This window comes from Benincasa hispida, chromosome 11, assembly GCF_027475165.1.
Source record: "Benincasa hispida cultivar pf3 chromosome 11, pf3_genome.v1.1, whole genome shotgun sequence".
Lineage (NCBI taxonomy): Eukaryota > Viridiplantae > Streptophyta > Magnoliopsida > Cucurbitales > Cucurbitaceae > Benincasa > Benincasa hispida.
In genome coordinates this window covers 43,396,675-43,415,400 of record NC_143488.1, presented here as the reverse complement: position 1 = coordinate 43,415,400, position 18,726 = coordinate 43,396,675, and the positions used below count along the sequence as shown (strand labels likewise).

General features: G+C 36.2%; 1 protein-coding gene across 1 annotated transcript; it reads right to left on the bottom strand.

Moving 5' to 3' along the window:
* Positions 1-11,632: 11,632 nt before the first annotated feature.
* Positions 11,633-18,304, bottom strand: LOC120090942 (pollen-specific LRR extensin-like protein). The gene is made up of 3 exons (XM_039048642.2): positions 17,874-18,304; positions 17,506-17,603; positions 11,633-12,775 (listed from the first exon to the last, which is right to left on the bottom strand). The coding sequence occupies exons 1-3, from the start codon at positions 18,006-18,008 to the stop codon at positions 12,211-12,213; spliced, it is 798 nt and encodes a 265-aa protein (XP_038904570.1). The 5' UTR covers positions 18,009-18,304; the 3' UTR covers positions 11,633-12,210.
* Positions 18,305-18,726: the final 422 nt, after the last annotated feature.

Sequence of the window (18,726 nt, the reverse complement as noted above, 5' to 3'; positions counted from 1 at the left end):
AGAACTCTATGTTTGTTATAGCTTGATTCACTATATATCACTTGTGATCAGTTATTATACATTGAACCTATCTCTTGGGATCTCCAGTATACAGGTTGGGTTTTTCTCACACTGATTCATCTTTCTATAGGCATGAGTCTCATCCTTTCTGAGGTTCTGAAAACCTTCCCACTGGTCAGTCCTTTCGTCAAAGGATCTGCCAAATTTTCATCAATCCATATATGATCCACTCTAACTGCACTAGTAGTGAGAAACTCTATAATGGTACTATGCTTACGACGTATTTATCGTCTCTTTTCGTTATAATAACGATTCGGAACTTTTGCGATTGTTGCAGAACTATCGCAATGGATCAATATGGCTGGTACCAACTTTCCCGTAAGGGAATCTCTGATAGCAAACTTCTAAGCCATCCTGCTTCTTCACTAACTGTCACTAGTGCTATCATTTCTGACTCCCTCATAGGTTGGGCTAAAATAGTATATTTCTTGGACTTCCAAGAGACAGCTCTGCCTGCTATATTAAAGATATAGCCACTTGTAGCCTTTGAAGCATCCGAGAGAAAGTTTTAGTCAGCATCGTTAAATTGTTTCAAGATAGCGAGAAACTTTTGACAATGTAATCCTAGGTTATGGGTTTTCTTCAAGTACCCCAACCTTTTCTATAGCATTCCAATGCTCTTTACTAGGTCTGCTTGTAAACCTAGAAAGTAATCCTACAACATAAGTTATGTCAGGCCTAGTGCAATCGACAACGTTTCTAAGACTGCCTATGATGCTCGCATACTCAGATTGATTAACACTGTCATCAGTGTTCTTGAACAACTTAACATTAGGGTCATAAGGAGTACAAGTTGGTTTATATTCAAAGTAATGATATTTCTTTATAACCTTTTCTACATAATGAGATTGATCTAAAGAAATTCCCTTTTCAGACCTAGTCACTTTTATGCCTAAGATTACACTTGCTTCTTTTAAGTCTTTTATGTCGAAGTTTGCACATAAAGTATATTTCACATCATTTATAACATGTAAGTTTGACCCAAAGATTAACAAACCATCTACATACAGACACAGAATAGTGTAAAGATTATTTTAAACCTTATGATAGATGCATTTGCACTTTTATTAACCTTGACACCTTTAGATAGGGTTAGGTTATCAAAATTTTCATGTCATTGCTTAGGAGCTTGTTTTAAACCATAGAGAGATTTGTCTAGTTTACAAAGTTTATTTTCTTGACCATGGACTACAAAACCCTCAGATTGTTCCATGTAAAACTCTTCTTCAAGTTCACCATTTAGGAAGGCGGTCTTTACATCCATCTGATGTACTACAAGGTTATAAAAGGCAGTGAGAGAGAACAGGACACGAATTGAGGTAATTCTAATGACAGGGGAGAAGGTGTCAAAGAAGTCTATGTTTTCTTTTTGTCTAAAGCCCTTTGCCACTAAACTGGCTTTAAACTTGTCAACTGTTCCATCAGTTCTAACTTTCTTCCTTAAATTCATTTTCACCCTATTGCCTTACAACCTGGGGGTAGATCTACTAAGTGTCAAGTCCTATTTGACTCAAAAGAGTCCATCTCATAATTTATGGCTTCTTGCCATAAGTTGGAATCTACTGAGGACAAGGCAACTTTTAGACCGTTGGGTTCTTCTTCTACATTATAGGTCTGGAAGTCATCCCCAACATCCTTGGTTGTTCTTGCACTTTTTTCTTCTAGGTTCTGGGTCGGTTTCCTCTGTAGAGGTAGGATTTCTAACTAAGGTTAGACTACTAGATCTTGAGCCCCCTATATTTCTCGATTTAAAAGAAAATCTATCCTCAAACAAGACTCAATGATAACTTGGTTTACTAGATCATAGAACCTATAGGCTTTTCTATTTATGGTATAACATATAGAAATGCACACATAGGCTCTACTAGTTAGCTTTCTTTTTTTAAGGTCTAGAATCCTTACGTAAGCTAGACAACCCCATGTTCTAAAATATGATATGTTTGATTTTTTATTCTTGTGGATTTCATAGGTTGAAGTTGCGTTTTTAGATTTTGGGTTTCTATTTAGGACATAACACACGGTAAGGATGATTTCACCCCACCAATAAGACGCAACTCCAAAACTAAGTAAAATAGCAACTACTAGCTGTCTGAGTCGTACTCATGTATTATTCCATGTGACTTAAAGAACTCATTAAAGTTGTCTGAGTCGTACTCAGTTCCTCTATCACTTTGAAATCTTTTATCCTTTTTATTAAATTGATTCTCTACTTCAGATACAAACAATTTGAAGGCATCAAACACATCACTTTTGTTTTTCAGCAAATATACTAAAGTAAAACCAAAGCAGTCATCAATAAAAATAATAAAATATCTTTTACAGTTCCTAGTCAAGATGCATAAAATTCACATAAATCAGAATGAATTAAATCTTGAGGTTCAGAAATTCTAAGTACAGATTTATGTTCAGTTTTAGTAATTTTTAGCTTGACTACGATACTTGCATTTATCATTCATTCATAGATAACTTAGGTATCATTTCCAGCCTAACCATGTTACTAATTAATATCTTATTAACATGACATAATCTAGCATGCCAAACATTCATAGAACACAACATATACACATAAGATTTCATTTATTAAAGTCTAAATTTAGTCTGAACATCTCTCAGTTGCATACCCTTTCCCTACGAATACATTATTTTTGGCCAGGGTATATAAATTTGCCCCTATCGTTTGAGTAAATCCGATTTTGTTTTTGGAGGTAGCTCAAGACTAAGTTTTTTCTGATCTCCAACGTGTGCAGGACGTCCTTCAACATGAGGTTCTTCTCCGAGATAAACTTCAGCGCGACCTCGTCGATTCCAGCAACTTTCGTAGAGTGGTGATCCTTCAATAGAATATTCTTATCTTTAGTTTTAGTATAAGTTTTAAAGAGACTAAGGTCGTGACAGACATGGTGCGTAGCACCAGTGTCTATCCACTACCCTTAAGAACCACTGATCACATTTACTTATGTGATCATGGCAACTAACCGTTCTTCTATCAGGTTCGTCTGACCAGTAGGACGACGTTTATTCCTACAGTTCCTAGCCATGTGTCCAGATTTATTACAATTAAAGAAAATGAACTGTACCATTTCTTTTGAAGGGGGTTTCTACTTTTTATGTTGCTTCTAACTGCTGGAACAGCGATTCTGACCTTTTCTCTTTGTCCCCGATGATTTTTGGTCGGTTTTTTTCACGACAAAGGCGGATTTCCCAGGTATGATGTTCAACTTCTCCTTCTAGTCCTACTTCGGTGTTTCCTTCTTAATTCTTAGTCGGGTGATAAGACTCCCCAAGGAAAACTCCTTGGCCTTATGCTCAAGGTGTTCTTAAAATCCTTCCACAAATGGGGTAGTTTGTCAATAATAACAGCAACTTGGAATTATTTGTCTGGAGGCATACCTTCAGTTATTATCTCATGGGTTATCTTGTGAAGTTCATAGGATTGGACCTCCACAGATTTGTCATCTGTCATTTGGAACTTGAGGTAACGGTTGACAACATATTTCTTCGATCCGGCCTCCTCGGTGTCATACTTCTTTTGCAGGGCGTCACATACCTCCTTTGCTATCTTCATTGTGCTGTAGTAGTCATACAGGTCATCAGTCAAACCATTTGATATAAAATTCTTACATAAAAATCTTTCTCCTCCTTATCAACAACTTCTTTTATCTATTATTCAGTTGCTCTTCTATTGGGACAATTGGCTTACTCGTGGTACAAGCGTTGACAACTTTCTTGACAGTAAGAAAAAACAACATCTTTTGCTTCCACTATTTGAAGTTCGCTCTTTCAAACTGAAATGGACGGCTGAGGTCGGATTTTATAATGTCGTTTTGCTAGTGAGGGCCATTATAGAATTGGCAGATGAAATCGTCTTAAAACTATTGGAATGGCAACCTTCTAATGTTAAAACAAGACAACAATGAACGGTCAGGAAACAGTCGGGCAAAGAATGGAGCCTTCAAAATAGAAGCTCGTTACAGGCTGAGTTGTAGATCTTGCTCTCTTTAAGACGTTTCGTGGCTCTGCCCAACTGTGCAAGCAGATCAATGGTACTGCCATGTCGTCCCCAAGATAAAACAACCCAAAAAAGAAATCTTGATAAAAAATGCATCATTACCAACCGGAAACTCACACCTTCAAATCGATTTTCTCGAAGAAATGAAAAAAATGAAATGGAAGGTGATTAAGAGAGATTTCATTGCTAAATAAAAGATAAAAGAATGTTATGATCTGATTAAAAACGAGTCGAGAGTTGTGCCTTTTATAGGCATCGAACCCACAGAACGTGCGCGCGGAAGTCGACATAGGCAGAACACCAACGGCTAAGACCAAGTCTACTTTAATTAGGAATTTTGTTATAAATAATTAAAAAATATTGATTTTTATTAAAAAGACACACACACACGCTCGTCCGCCTCGCCATGCCACTTCTATCTATCCGATCGACGAGACGGATGATGGCAGTGGCGCACATATGGGATTTCCACACACCCACATTAGTCTATCTCCTCAATCCCTCTAAAACATGGGTACTCCTTAGGGCCCAAACCCAAGGTCCAACTTGGGAGTATAAAAAGAAGCGTGCATTCCCCAACTTAACTAATGTGGGAGTCTCAAAAGCCAACTTTTTTTTAAAACTAAATTTTCACAACAATCCTCCACTTGAAAATTTAAAAACATAAGAAAAAACATTTTCCATCGAGCAGTTTCAGTCTATACAATACTATATGTAAACAAATGTGTCTTACGACTTTATCCTTTACATAGTGTAGATGATTAAGAATATACTAGAGTAACCCTTGGTTTTGAACTTTATATCTAACAACATCTCATACACAGTGTCATTAAGATGTAGTTCGAAAGCCCATGCTTTAAGGCCTAGCATGCATATCCCGATTTATTGATGCTCTAGAAAGTTTAAAAAAACTCCATAGAAAGTGGCCCCCACTTCAACATTCACATAGGTGAGTTTATCAAGAGTACTCCTATAGGTAGTATAGATCTCATTAAGAACTGAGTTTAACCTCTCTTACGCATCAGGATATCATGCTCAGACTCTATACCATAGGAATAGAACTCTGTGTTTGTTTTAGCACAATTCACTATATATCACGTGTGATAAGTTATTACCCATTGAACCTATTTCTTGGGATCTCCAGTTTATAGGTTGGATTTTCCTTACAGTGATTCTTTTTTCTATAGGCATGAGTCCCATTCTTTCTGAGGTTCTGAAAACCTTCTCTCTAGCCAGTCTTTTCGTCAAATCTTCATCAGCCCATATATGATCCACTTTAACTGCACCGGTAGTGAGAAACTTTCTAATGGTATTATGCTTACGGTATTTGTCGTCTCTTTCCATTGTAATAACAGTTCTAAACTTTTTTGATTGCTGCAGTACTTTCGCAATGGATCAATATGGCTGGTGTCGATTTTTTAAATAGGGAAATCTCTAATAGCAAACTTCTAAGCCAGCCTGCTTCATCACGAGTTGTCGCTACTGCTATCATATCTGACTCCATTATAGATTGGGCTAAAATAGTCTATTCCTTGGACTTCTAAAAGACAACTTTGCCTGCTACATTAAAGATATAACCACTTGTAGCCTTTGAATCATCCAAGAAGGAGTTCCGATCAGCATTTCTAAACCCTTCCAAGACAGGGGGAAACTTCTGATAATGTAATCCTAGGTTTTGGGTTTTCTTCAAGTACCTTATAACCCTTTCTATAGAATTCCAATACTCTTTACTAGGTCTGCTTATAAACCTACGAAGTAATCCTACAGCATAAGCTATGTCAAGCCTAGTGCAGTCGACAACGTTTTTAAGACTGCCTATGATGCTCGCATACTCAGATTGATTAACACTGTCATCAATGTTCTTGTACAACTTAACACTAGGATCATAAGGAGTACTAGTTGGTTTACATTCAAAGTAATTATATTTCTTTATAACCTTTTCTACATAATGAGATTGATCCAAAGAAATTCCCTTTTCAAACCTAATCACTTTTATGCCCAAGATTACACTTACTTCTCCTAAGTCTTTCATGTCGAAGTTTTCATATAATGTAGATTTCACATCATTTATGACATGTAATATCCTTGGCTTCTTGCCATAAGTTAGCATCTATTGAGCACAAGGTAGCTTTTAGATCATTGGGTTCTTCTTCTACATTATAGGTCTGGAAGCCATCCTCAATATCCTTTGCAATTCTAGCTCTTTTACTTCTTCTAGGTTCTGGGTCAGTTTCCTTTGTAGAGGTACGATTTCTAACTAGGGTTAGACTACTGGATTCTGAACCCCCACTATTTCTCGATTTAAAAGAAAATCTATCCTCAAACAAGTTGGCATCATTTGACTCAATGATAACTTGGTTTATTAGATCATAGAACCTATAGGCTTTATTATTTATGGCATAACCTATAAAAACACACTTATACGCTCTACTAGTTAGCTTTTACCTTTTAAGGTCTGGAATCCTTACATAGGCTAGACAACCCCATGTCTAAAATATGACATGTTTGGTTTTTTATTCTTGAGATTTTGTAGGTTGAAGTTGTGTTTTTAGACTTTGGGATTCTATGTAGGACATAACACACGGTTAGGATGATTTTACCCCACCAATAAGACGCAACTCCTAAACTAAATAAAATAGCAACTACTAGCTTAGTTAAAGTTTTGTTTTTCCTTTTGGCTTTTCCGTTCATTTCAGGAGAGTAAGGTGCAGTCTTTTCATGTATTATTCCATGTGAGTTAAAGAACTCAATAAAGCTACCTGAGTCGTACTCAGTTCATCTATCACTTTAAAGTCTTTTATCCTCTCTATTAAACTGATTCTCTACTTCAGATACAAATAATTTGAAGGCATCAAACGCATCATTTTTGTTTTTTAGCAAATATACAAAAGTAAAACCAGAGCAATCATCAATAAAATTAATAAAATATCTTTTACTATTCCTAGTCAAGATGCCATAAAATTCACATAAATCAGAATGAATTAAATCTAGAGGTTCAGAAAGTACAAATTTATGTGGAGTTTTAGTAATTTTAGTCTGACTACAATACTCACATTTATCAAATTCATTCATGGATAACTTAGGTATTATTTCCATCTTAATCATGTTACTAATTAATTTCTTATTAACACGACACAATCTAACATGCCAAACATTCATAGAACACATCATATACATAGAAGATTTCATTTTATTAAGGTCTAAATTTAGTCTGAACATTACCTCGGTTGCATACTCTTTCCCTATGAATATATTCTTTTTTGTCAGGGCATATAAATCTGCCCCTATGGTTTGAGTAAATCTGGCATTGTTGAGGAGATAGCCCGAGATTAAGTTCTTTCTTATCTCCGACATGTGCAGGACGTCCTTCAACTTGAGGTTCTTCCCAGAGGTAAACTTCAACTCCATCTTGCCCGTTCTAGCAAATTTCATAGAGTGGTGATCCCCCAACAAAGTATTTTTATCCTTAGTTTTAGTATAAGTTTTAAAGAGACTAAGGTCATGATAGATATGGCACGTAGCACCAGTGTCTATCCACCACCCTTCAGTACCACCGATCACCTTTACTTCTGCGATCATAGGAACTAACGATTATTTTGTCAGGTTTTTCTGACTAGCAAGACGATGTCTATTCCTACAATTCCTAGCGATGTGTCCAGGTTTATTACAATTAAAGCAAAGGAACTGTATCGTTTCTCTTGAAGGGGGTTTCTACTTTTTTTGTTGATTCTAGTTGTTGGAACTACGGTTCTGGCCTTTTCTCTTTGTCCCCTTTGATTTTTGGTTAGGTTTTACTACGGCAAAGATGGATCTCCCAGGTATGACGTTAACCTCCTCCCTCTAGTCCTGCTTCCGGGTTTCGTCCTCAATCTTTAACCAGGTGATAAGACTCTCCAAGGAAAATTCCTTAGTCTTATGCCTCAAGGTGTTCTGAAAATCCTTCTTAAAGGGGGCAGTTTCTCAATAATAACAACAACCTGGAATTGTTCGTCTAGAGGCATACCTTCAGTTATTATCTCATGGGCTATCTTCTACAGTTCATAGGACTGGGCCCTTAGAGATTTGTCATCTTTCATCTGGAACTTGAGGAAATTGACAGCATATTTCTCGACCCAACCTCCTCGATGTTACCTTTTTTGCAGGGCATCCCAGACCTCATTTGTTGTCTTCATTGTGCTGTGGTAGTCATACAAATCATTAGTCAAACTATTTGATATAAAATTCTTACATAGAAAATCTTTCTCCTCCCAGTCAGCAACTTATTTCTCTATTGTTCAGTTGGATCTTCTACGGGACGATTGGCTTATTCGTGGTACAAACGTCGACAACTTTCTTGACGATAAGAAAAAACATCTTTTGCTTCCACCTTTGAAGTTTGGTCCTTCGAACTGAAATGGGCGGTTGAGGTTGGATGTCATAATGTCGTTGTTGGTAGTGAGGCCTATTACAAAATTGGTAGATGAAATCGTCTTAAAACTATTGGAAACGACAACCCTCTGACCTTGAAACAAGACAACAACGAACGATCAGGAAACAGCGGTCAGGAAAAGAATAAAACCTGCAATAGAAGCTCTTACAAGCTGATTCGCAGATCTCGCTCTCTTTTAGACGTTTCGCAGCTCTGTCCAAGTATGTAAGCAGATCAATGGTACTGCTACATCATCCCCAAGATAAAACAACCCAAAAAAGAAATCTCGATTGAAAATCTACCGTTACCAATCTGGAACTCACACCTTCAAACTGATTTGCTCGAAGAAACGAAATGGAAGGGGATTGAGAGAGATTACGTTGCTGAAGAGAAGAGAAGAGAATATTGTGATCTGATTGAAAACGAGTTGAGAGGTTGCCTTTTATAAGCCGCAAACCCAATTAGAAATTTTTTGATAAATATTAAAAAAATAATAATAAAGATAAGTTTTATTAAACACACACATACCCGCCTCGTCATGTCTACTCGGACGACGACGACACCCATGTGGAATTTTTCCGAACCCAAGGTCCAACTTGGGAGTATAAAAAGGAGAGTGCATTCCTCAACTTAACCAATGTGGGATTCTCAAAAGCCAACTTTCTTTTAAAATTCAATTTTCACCAACATAAACTAATTGAGAACACACCCCTAACATAGATCCATGCAAATAAGAAACGATAAATTTTTTGTTGGGCAAGCATTAAATTACCTTCCAAAAGGGTAACTTGAAGTCTCCAACTATAGAACCAAAAAAAACAAAAATAAACAAAAATAAAAAAAGCAAAACATTTCGACCTCGTTTGGTAACCATTTTTTTTTAAAAAAAAATTAAGCCTATAGACAATACTTCCATATCCAAATTTCTTCCTTTGTTATCTACTTTTCTCTCATGGTTTAAAAAACCAAGCCAAATTTTGAGAACTAAAAAAAGTAGCTTTCAAAAAGTTGTTTTTGTTTTTAAAATTTGACTAAGAATTTAACCATTATACTTAAAAAAGATACAAATTATTGTAAGAAATGTGGATAAAATCAGCTTAATTTTCACTAATAAAAACATCGACTTAATTTTCAAAAACAAAAACAAAAAATCAAGTGGTTACCAAACGGAGGCTTCATTAATATTAAAGAGGATGGAAATGTATTAAAAAGAATGGAAACATCATTGATCACTTTCAATCCTTTTGGCACTCTTTCTTCGATTATTGAAGGTTGTTAGATCTAGAGTGAGAATATCGATTTAATGGCAGTCGACGTAGAAGCGTAGAACAAAAAATAAAATCGAAAACATTATAATAAGTTCAAATTTCATACAAATAATATATGATCTGTACAATTCAATTTATGGTATAAGATAACGTAATTCAAAAAAAAAAACTAAAACATTCAAAAATAAAGTTAAAATTGATACAAATAATGCCATGTTAGAAAAGAGATTTTCAAAAATAGAAAAATAAGTGAAACTATTTACACAAAATAACAAAACTTAATCTTCCCCCTTCTCAGTCTTCTTCTTCTTCTCTCTAATCCACACACTTTCTTCTTCTTCTTCGATCTAATCTTGGTCTCTCTCTCTAACTCACGCACTCTAATGTCCAGCAGCCACCACACTCATGCCCAACCGTCAAACCACAATGTGTTTGGGTCTACATGACAGATCTGGTTATACGTCACTGTCGGTGAGCCAATTTTCTCTCTCTTCCTCTAACTTAGATTTGTGTAGCTCAATCGTTGTTGCTGTCAATGCTACAGTTCATCGGTTTTTTGGCCGTTAGGGGTAAGATTTTATGTGTTTTGGGTTAATTTTATTTGGTTCTTGAACACCCATTAAGTTTTGATGTTAAAATTGATTTACCCATGAATTTGGATGCTAGATTTGAGTTTTATTGCTTCTAGATAGTTATGGTAAACATTATTATCAATATATAGACACTGATAGAAATCTACCAGCGTCTATCAGTGATAGAAACTGACACAACTGTATCATTGATAGACGCTGATAGAAGTCTATCAGCGATAGAAACTAATAGAAGTCTATCATTGATAGAGACGGATAGAAGTTTATAAGTATCTATCAATAATAGAAACTGATAGAAGCCTATCATTGATACTATCCGCTAGGGGTGTTCACGGGTTGGGTTGGTTTGAGTTGAAAGACTTTTTAGACCAACTCAATTGTTCGGGTTGTAAATTTCTTCACCCCAAATAACCCTTATTAAAAAATGAACCCGACCCAACCCAACCATAAAATATTTGGGTAAAAATGAACCCGACGCAACCCAACCATGAAATATTTGGGTTGAGTTGGTTCGGGTTAATTGGGTCATTTATTTAAAATTTTATTCTAAAAAGAAACAAAACGTAAATATGTAAAAATATAATTTAGTTATTTTCATATATTGAATTAAGATTAACAACTTCATTTCAATTTATATAGTGAAAATTTTCTTTCTAAAGTACAAAAAACTACTTTTAAAAGTTGTTGAACAATAAATTATTCAAAAAATATTGGAATTAAATAAAATTAAAATCAATATATGTATAACTAATTGTGTTATAAGTAACAAAATATATATATATATATATATATATATATATTAAAGTTAATAATAAATTCGGATTGGTTCGAGTGAACTCATGAACCAATCCATCACATAAAATTTTAATTTATTTGAACCCAACCCAACCAAAATGAGTTGATAATCTAACTCAAACCGCACGAATTGAGCTGGGTTGATCGATTTTTTCGGGTCATCAGATTTTTTAATATCCCTACTAGTATCTGCACTAGAAACTGATACAAATCTATCACTATAGGCTCCGATAAAAGTCTATCAATGTTTTTTTCTATTTCTATAAATGATTTAATATTTTTATATCTGTGAAAATTTTTCAATTAGAAAAAACAAAAACGTATGTTTACTAATTGAGAAGAGAGAGTAAGAGAACTAGAGTGTAAGAGGGAAGAGGATAACTTGAGAAGAGAGCAGGAAACACAGTGAGAGAGCAAGAGAGATGCCAATCTGCACGCATAAATGTTTCATTTTGATAATTTCACTCAAATTTGATATCAACAAACGATAAAAAAAATCTCATTTTTAAAAAGCGAACAAATCTCATTGTTTCTCCCCAATTTAAGACATCAGTACAAAAAAACCCATATAATTTCATCTCTATACATCTTTTGGTTTTCCAGCAATTTTTGCCAGCATGCTCAGAAGGCAATTAGAACAAAAAATTCAATAACAGCGTTATCACAAATGTGAAACAAATGGAACACTTGCAACTTCAACCTTATGACGCATAAAGCCGCAGCATTTTATCTATACACTTTTAACTCTCAGAAACATGCTCTCTTGACAGAGCTTTCACACATGATCAACCACGAACATCTTCTCGACTCGGGCTTGAAGAGTCGAAGTGATAAACATAACATCCACACACACTTGAGATTGAAGATAGCACAAGGCACCCACGCACTTGGGAATGGAGCTAGCAGAAGACCAAACTATCCTCAATCAAGTGAAAGCAAGTAAATTAGGCAGAGCATATGCGAAAAGAGAATTTCCATGGAGGTTGAACCAAAAGGCAAACACTTTCCAGTCCCACAGCAGGAATGTGTCCCATGTGTTATGTTAGAAGAGATTTCCCTCTGTACATTCTTTAGCATTTACTACCCTCCTGATTCGCTGTCTTTCATATCCCTGTTCAAATCCTTACATGATTTCTCTTCATTATATTCAGGCTCGGACACTCCCATTGAAGAGCATTCCTCGAGTTGAAAATCTCTTTCATCAACCAACGATTTTATGCAAGAACATGGCCGCTCTTCAGCTTCTATATTAGGTCCAGGCTCAGGCATGGAGCAATATGGCAACTCCATAGATGATGGACCAAGAGGTTGTGCTCTCATTTGTACTGAACGTAGGAGCGCAGCCCTCCTCAGATCTGCTGAGTGACATATATCACTTGGAGATGATGGGAAACGGCCCTCAGAATCTGATCCACGTTGATGGGGCTGCAAGCTAGTGACAGGACTAGTAGAACATCCAAGTGAAGTATTGGTACCTGTTGAAGGAGTCACCCCACTGAATGGCCTCTGATATCTGTATGGAGAGACCGGGCTGGTAGGTACACTACTATCAGACTGCGTGGGAAATAAATTCGTGGATGTCTCACAAAACCGACAGTCATCTGAATCTTCTGACATAGGAGAATATTGCCAGGACATTTCTTCCCTGAGACGTAGTGTTAGAGAAAAAAGAAACATGGTTAAAATAGGAAATACCCAAACCATCTTTTAAGAATAATTACAATTTTAAACAAAGTACTAACCACAAATGTAATTCAAGACTCTTGGTGGCAGTGGGGAATTGATTTTCTACATAATTAGATTTAGTCGAAATGCATGTAATTTGGCCAAAACGGAAGGAATTAACATGCAATGAGGGGTAAATTTAAAACCAAAGAATAAGGGTTGCAGTAAAAGGTTTTGAAATTGCAGGAGGGTTGGAATAGCCGTACACTGCATCTCTTTGTTCTGCCTACAATGATCCTGCTACTAGGCTAGAAAGGGGAACACAGATGAGAACAAGAGATGCAATTCTTTTGTAATCTAGAAAACTTAACTAACTGTAAAGACAATTACAATTTCAGAAAAATAATGTTTTGATTCACCATTCTATCATAGTTTTTTCCATTACACTTTCCAACTACTGTTTAAATTTTTTAACAATCTTTTTAAAAAATAATAAAAATAAAATAAAAGGCTACCATTCATACGGCTTACAAAGAACAAAAAAATGGAGTTGAAGGCCTTTCACACTGTTACAGAGTAAATAAAAATGAATATCGATAGCAATAAATTCTCACTCTTTGAAATAAAATATTGTGAAAGTAGAAAATAAGACTAACATTTGTTGCACAATTAGAAGGAATACAGAAGTTTCTGGAAATATAACATTTCAATCAAGCTGAGAAGTTTATTATTATTCATGACAGAAACTGAAATATACGACCTCTTTTCCAACCAAAGTTTCTACTTTCATATTACAGCTTATAGAAGTATAAAGATACACTAACATACTTTCAACAGAACTAGCATACTTTCAACAACATACAGTGAACAATCAAGAGCATATTTCAACTTGTTATAAGAGATTGTACAGTTGCTCTAAAGGTGGGATGTCTAAATCACTGATAGGCCCCCAATGGTGAATGTGTATACATGTAGAAATAAGATGGGAAGTAAAGGCGTATGAGGGAACATTTTTTTTTTTTTTTCTGTTATTTGTGAGCCCCTCTCTAGGAATACTGTTAATTAGGGGGGAACTTGAGGTATTGAGGAAGGATATATACCGTTTTGTTGTGAGGGGTGGGTATCATTTGTATTTGGGTTCTCTACGAGAATTGGGAGAGAATGGGGAGCTCTTGAATCTCTCTGAGAGCCTTGGAGATATAGTAGGACTATTAGTAGAACATTAGTATGGTTATTAGAAGGGACATATTAGTAACAGGTAGCACGTTTGTTAAGCTTTTAGTTATAAATAGAGGGAGTGGGGTTGAGAGGAGGAGGTGAAGAATTTCGTGGGATTTCCTTTGGGGGAATTTGGAGGAAGAGTAGCCCTCTCAAAAGGCTATGTTAGATTGTAACTTCTTTGGATATTGCAATATAAATCAATCTTTTAGTGTTCTTTGTTCTTCTCGAGTGTTTTTGTTAGGTGAACCTAACAAATACCAATTTGTTATGTTACCACCTAACAAGAACACTCAAGAACAACAAAGAGCAATAAAGAGCACTAAGAGATAGAAATATATATTGCAATATCAATGCAGAAACTACAATATAACATAGCCTTTCGAGAGAGCTACTCTCTCCACAATTCCCCAAAGGAAATCCTTCAAAATTCTTCACTCTCCTCTCAACCCTACTCTCTCTATTTTTTATTTTTTATTTTTTATTTTTATGAGGGACGAATCCGAGCGACAAAAGGTTGAATCTTAGTGGATCGTGGCAGCAAGGCCACTCTATAACTTGCAATACCCTGTCACGGCAGCAATCCTGAATCTCAGTGGATCATAGCAGCAACCTTACTCCCTCTATTTATAACTAAAAGCCTTAACAAACTTACTGCCTATTAACTAATATGCTCCTTCTAATAACCATACTAATGTTCTACTAATAATCATTCTACATCTCTAACAAGGGCTCTCACATTGTCCCTCACTGTTGTTGATAAATAAACTTAGGTCTAAAAATTTCGGTACAGTTGTTTCTGGTATTGGAAGAAAAAATTTCAGAGGCAGGTGTGAAGCAGTCGAAGTTTGAGCCTAAAATGGATTTCTATTTCACTAAAGTGAAAGGCCTAAAATGGATGGGGGGTATAGATCTCCAATTTGCGCTATTATGGGAAGAGATGAAGGCGATTATGAAAAGAATGGAAGATTGGATGAATTTGGAGAAAGGATTAGGTTCTTCAAAGAGAACGATAATAGAGGGAAACGAACGATGGAAGAGGAATCGATTAGACCGATGAATGAGGGGCAAGAGAAGAATTCTTCAAGCAAGGGAGAAATAAGCACACCTTGTAATCAGTAGGTTCCTTTCTTCAATATGCATATGAGGAAATTAGAGATCCCTATTTTTAATGAAATCAAAAGGTTGGTGCATGAAATGCTTGCAATAGGGTTGATTCAAACAAGTTGTAGTTCATTTTCTAGCCCAGTGTTGGTGAAAAAGAAAGATGGCAATTGCCCTTTTTGTGTGGATTACAAAGCCTTAAATCAAGTTACAGTCCCAGACAAGTATCCCATCCCAATTGTTGATGAGTTAGTTGATGAATTGTTTGGCACCTCCATTTTTTCTAAAATAGATCTCAAGCCTAGGTATAATCAGATTCGGATGCGTTCCTTGGATATCCACAAAACAACATGTCAAACTCATGAAGGCTACTATGAGTTTTTGGTAATGCCCTTTAGACTCCATAATGCGCCATCAACATTCCAGTCGATTATCAATTATATCACAGTTATAGCCTTATCCCAAGCTCGAATCCACGTAGGGAGGCTATGTAAGTCCTACCAATGATTACCTTGGGACAGGCAATCTCCTCCTCTTGACCTACCTTTACCCTAGCAATCCGACAGAGGGCGATGTTCAAGGACAGGTGTCCAAGTCCACCAATGGTTGGGCTCCTGTTGATGTAGCAAATTGACTGATTGATCACTTTGCCCACATCGACAAAATGGCCTATGGAAACAACATAGAGCAAGATCCCCTCCTTAGTCACATCCATGAGGCGTGTGACTGGCAGAAGTCTAGTGCAAATGAATGCATGCCAGGCTCTATTAGAGATGGAGAGGTCAATCCCTCTAAATCGATAGTCTCACCCCTGTGGATCTCCCATGGGGCATTGGGCCTATAGAGAGCCCTAATGATGTGCTTTCAATCAACTTGTTTATATAAGAAGAAGTGAAATGCACTTGACGGCAGAGCCGCAAACAAAGGAGTAGTGGATCCATCCACAATGCCGATAGAATTCCTTGACAATGGGCACAATGGCATTATCCAGATGTCTGACAAACTCAACACATCCTCTGCACTCGATCTTAGCAAGAAGATGCAGATGAAGTTCCGCATCAGGAGCTGGGCCCCTCTCAAGAACAATCGTCATTGCCATGATGAATCGGGAGTACCTAAATAGAAGCATCCATGTCCCATAATTTGAGTGTCATACCTTATGCTAGAAGAACTACCCCCTCCTCGCCTAGGTCTTTTGGAACTCTTATTGAAAATCTAAAGGTTTAAGCGCACAACTCTAGCACCAAAATGAAACTCAGGTCAAAATTGTTTTTCCTCTCTCAAAATCTACCCTAAACTCTCACCACCCCCAACCTAGAACAACAAAATCTCAAGAAATTCAACAAATGTCATCCAAAATCATCCAACACTTGGTACCCTTTCCCCCAATTCAACACAACACCACCAAACAGAGTAAACAAACAACATAGCAAAGCGAATATCTCAAAAACAACTTAAGTCAAGCAAAAATTAGGAAAGATTTACTTTCCACAACCGAAAATACTAAACCCACCAAAATGGGTGAAACCCCACAAAAAAATAGTTTGGAAATTGAGGGAAATGGGCAAGGGGACCTTTGATTGGAAGAGAATCAAAAAAATTTTAGAAGAGATTGAAGAAAAATGGTAGGACGGGGGGGTTGTGTAACTATTATCTTGCTTTCCTGTGAATCGACCCGGTCTTGCTACTAATACTACCCAGTGGTAATAGTACTAGTTGGACTGATCTGTATTATAAAATGTATATGATTGTGAGAACCTTTGACAAGTTCTTGCACACCAGATAGGCCCAATTGTGAATGTGCATACACGCAGGCTGTAGGCATAAGATGAGAAGTAAGGGCGCGTGAGGGAACACTGTTTGTTATTTGGGCCCCTCTAGGAATACTGTTAGTTGGGGGGACCTGGAGGTATTGAGGAAGGATATATACACTTCTTCAATTCACATATAAGGTAGATAGGATACCCTCTAGCTAAAGGAATCCAGAAAGACTACTTTAAAGTTTGGAACTGTGGGTGTGTTGTTGAGCAAATTACATCTAAAAATGAAATGTTGGCATCAAACTTTCTAACAAAGCTTGGTAAACTTTTTATTTACAGTGTTAAAGGAAAGTCATAGTTTCAGAGGAAAACTCTATCTTCAAAACACTAAACAAAGAATCAAGCAAGAATTTTGTTTCAGAATTCCCACCCACAAAGGCACCACAGACGCATTTCAAAAGTACATGATTTGTTACATTGGAGATTTTCAATTTCTTCCAGTAACATCCACTTGTTTCCGCAATCTAACACAGCCAGGCCGCAAAGTACTTGTAAACTTCTATGTACTAAAATTATTATTCGTATACAGGACAGTCAGTTAAAACTTTGTAGGAATAAATTCTACTACCTTTGATAAAGCATGGACTCTGACCTTGCAGGGGAATCCATGAGATTCTCTGAAAGGGGGTCCCCAACCGTCAATCCATTCAAACTAGAAGCCATTATCTGTGCAAGATCATCAACAAAGAAGGGATGTAGATTAGGAGGAAATTTTGCATCCAAGAACGGCAAATAGGCAATACACATAAATGACGCAAACTTAAAGAGCAGAATTGGACCCCAAATGAAGAAACGCCATGAAGACTCTCATACCCTAAATGCGGAAATTGCAAGTGCAACTTACATACCGATAGCTTTTCTGGATTAAAACAAAATGTCTAAAAGCAAAAAAAGTTTCAGATGACCTAACAGTAAATTGAGGGCAAAAAAGGGTACCTCACTGAGGTAACGTTTATGAGAGTGGAAATTGTCGAGATAAACTTCATCGTCGGGATCTCTGGCTCTCTTCCCGCTCGGAGATGGCGTAGAAGACGAAGACGGCGGCGGCGCCGAGTTCGATTCGACGCCCATCAGGGAAACTTCAACAGTTTTTCGAGCAAGAAATTGAAGCAAAAAGCAGGAATTCAACGATCATTTAGATTGCCGAAGAGGATAATTTTAGCAATTTTTAGAAACTGGAATCACCGAAACAAGTTTTGGATTGTAGAAGATGAACGACAACGGAAGCTTTTTCTTTGGCTTTTCCTTTTTTCGGGACTCTCCTTGGAATTTTTCCCAAAAACAGCTTCAATTTTATTGTTTCAAACTTTAGTTGCGGATTTTTATAAAAGGTTCAACTATTTCAAACTTTAATTCTTAGTTCAAGCTATTATTTAAAACTTTAATTTCATTTATAGATTCATAAGTTAGGGAGAATAGTTGAAATTGTGTTTTTTTTTTCCCGTTGCCTAATAATAATAATTAATGGTAACCATTTAGATTTCCCTTTTAAAAATAGTGTTTATTTTCACACATGAATTTCATAATTCCTATCCCTTCTTAGCTAATTTCAAATTTTTAAAAATTAATTTCTTAAAAACTAAGTCTCGTGGAGTAACTATTTGATTTTTTATTTTTGTTTTTAAAAATCAAGCATATTTCATCTACATTTCTTATAATGATTTGTATCTTTTTTAAGTATAATTATTGAATTCATAGTCAAATTCTAAAAACAAAATCAACTTTTTGAAAGTTACTTTTTTAGTTCTCAAACTTTGGCTTGATTTTTTAAACCATAGGTTTAATTTTA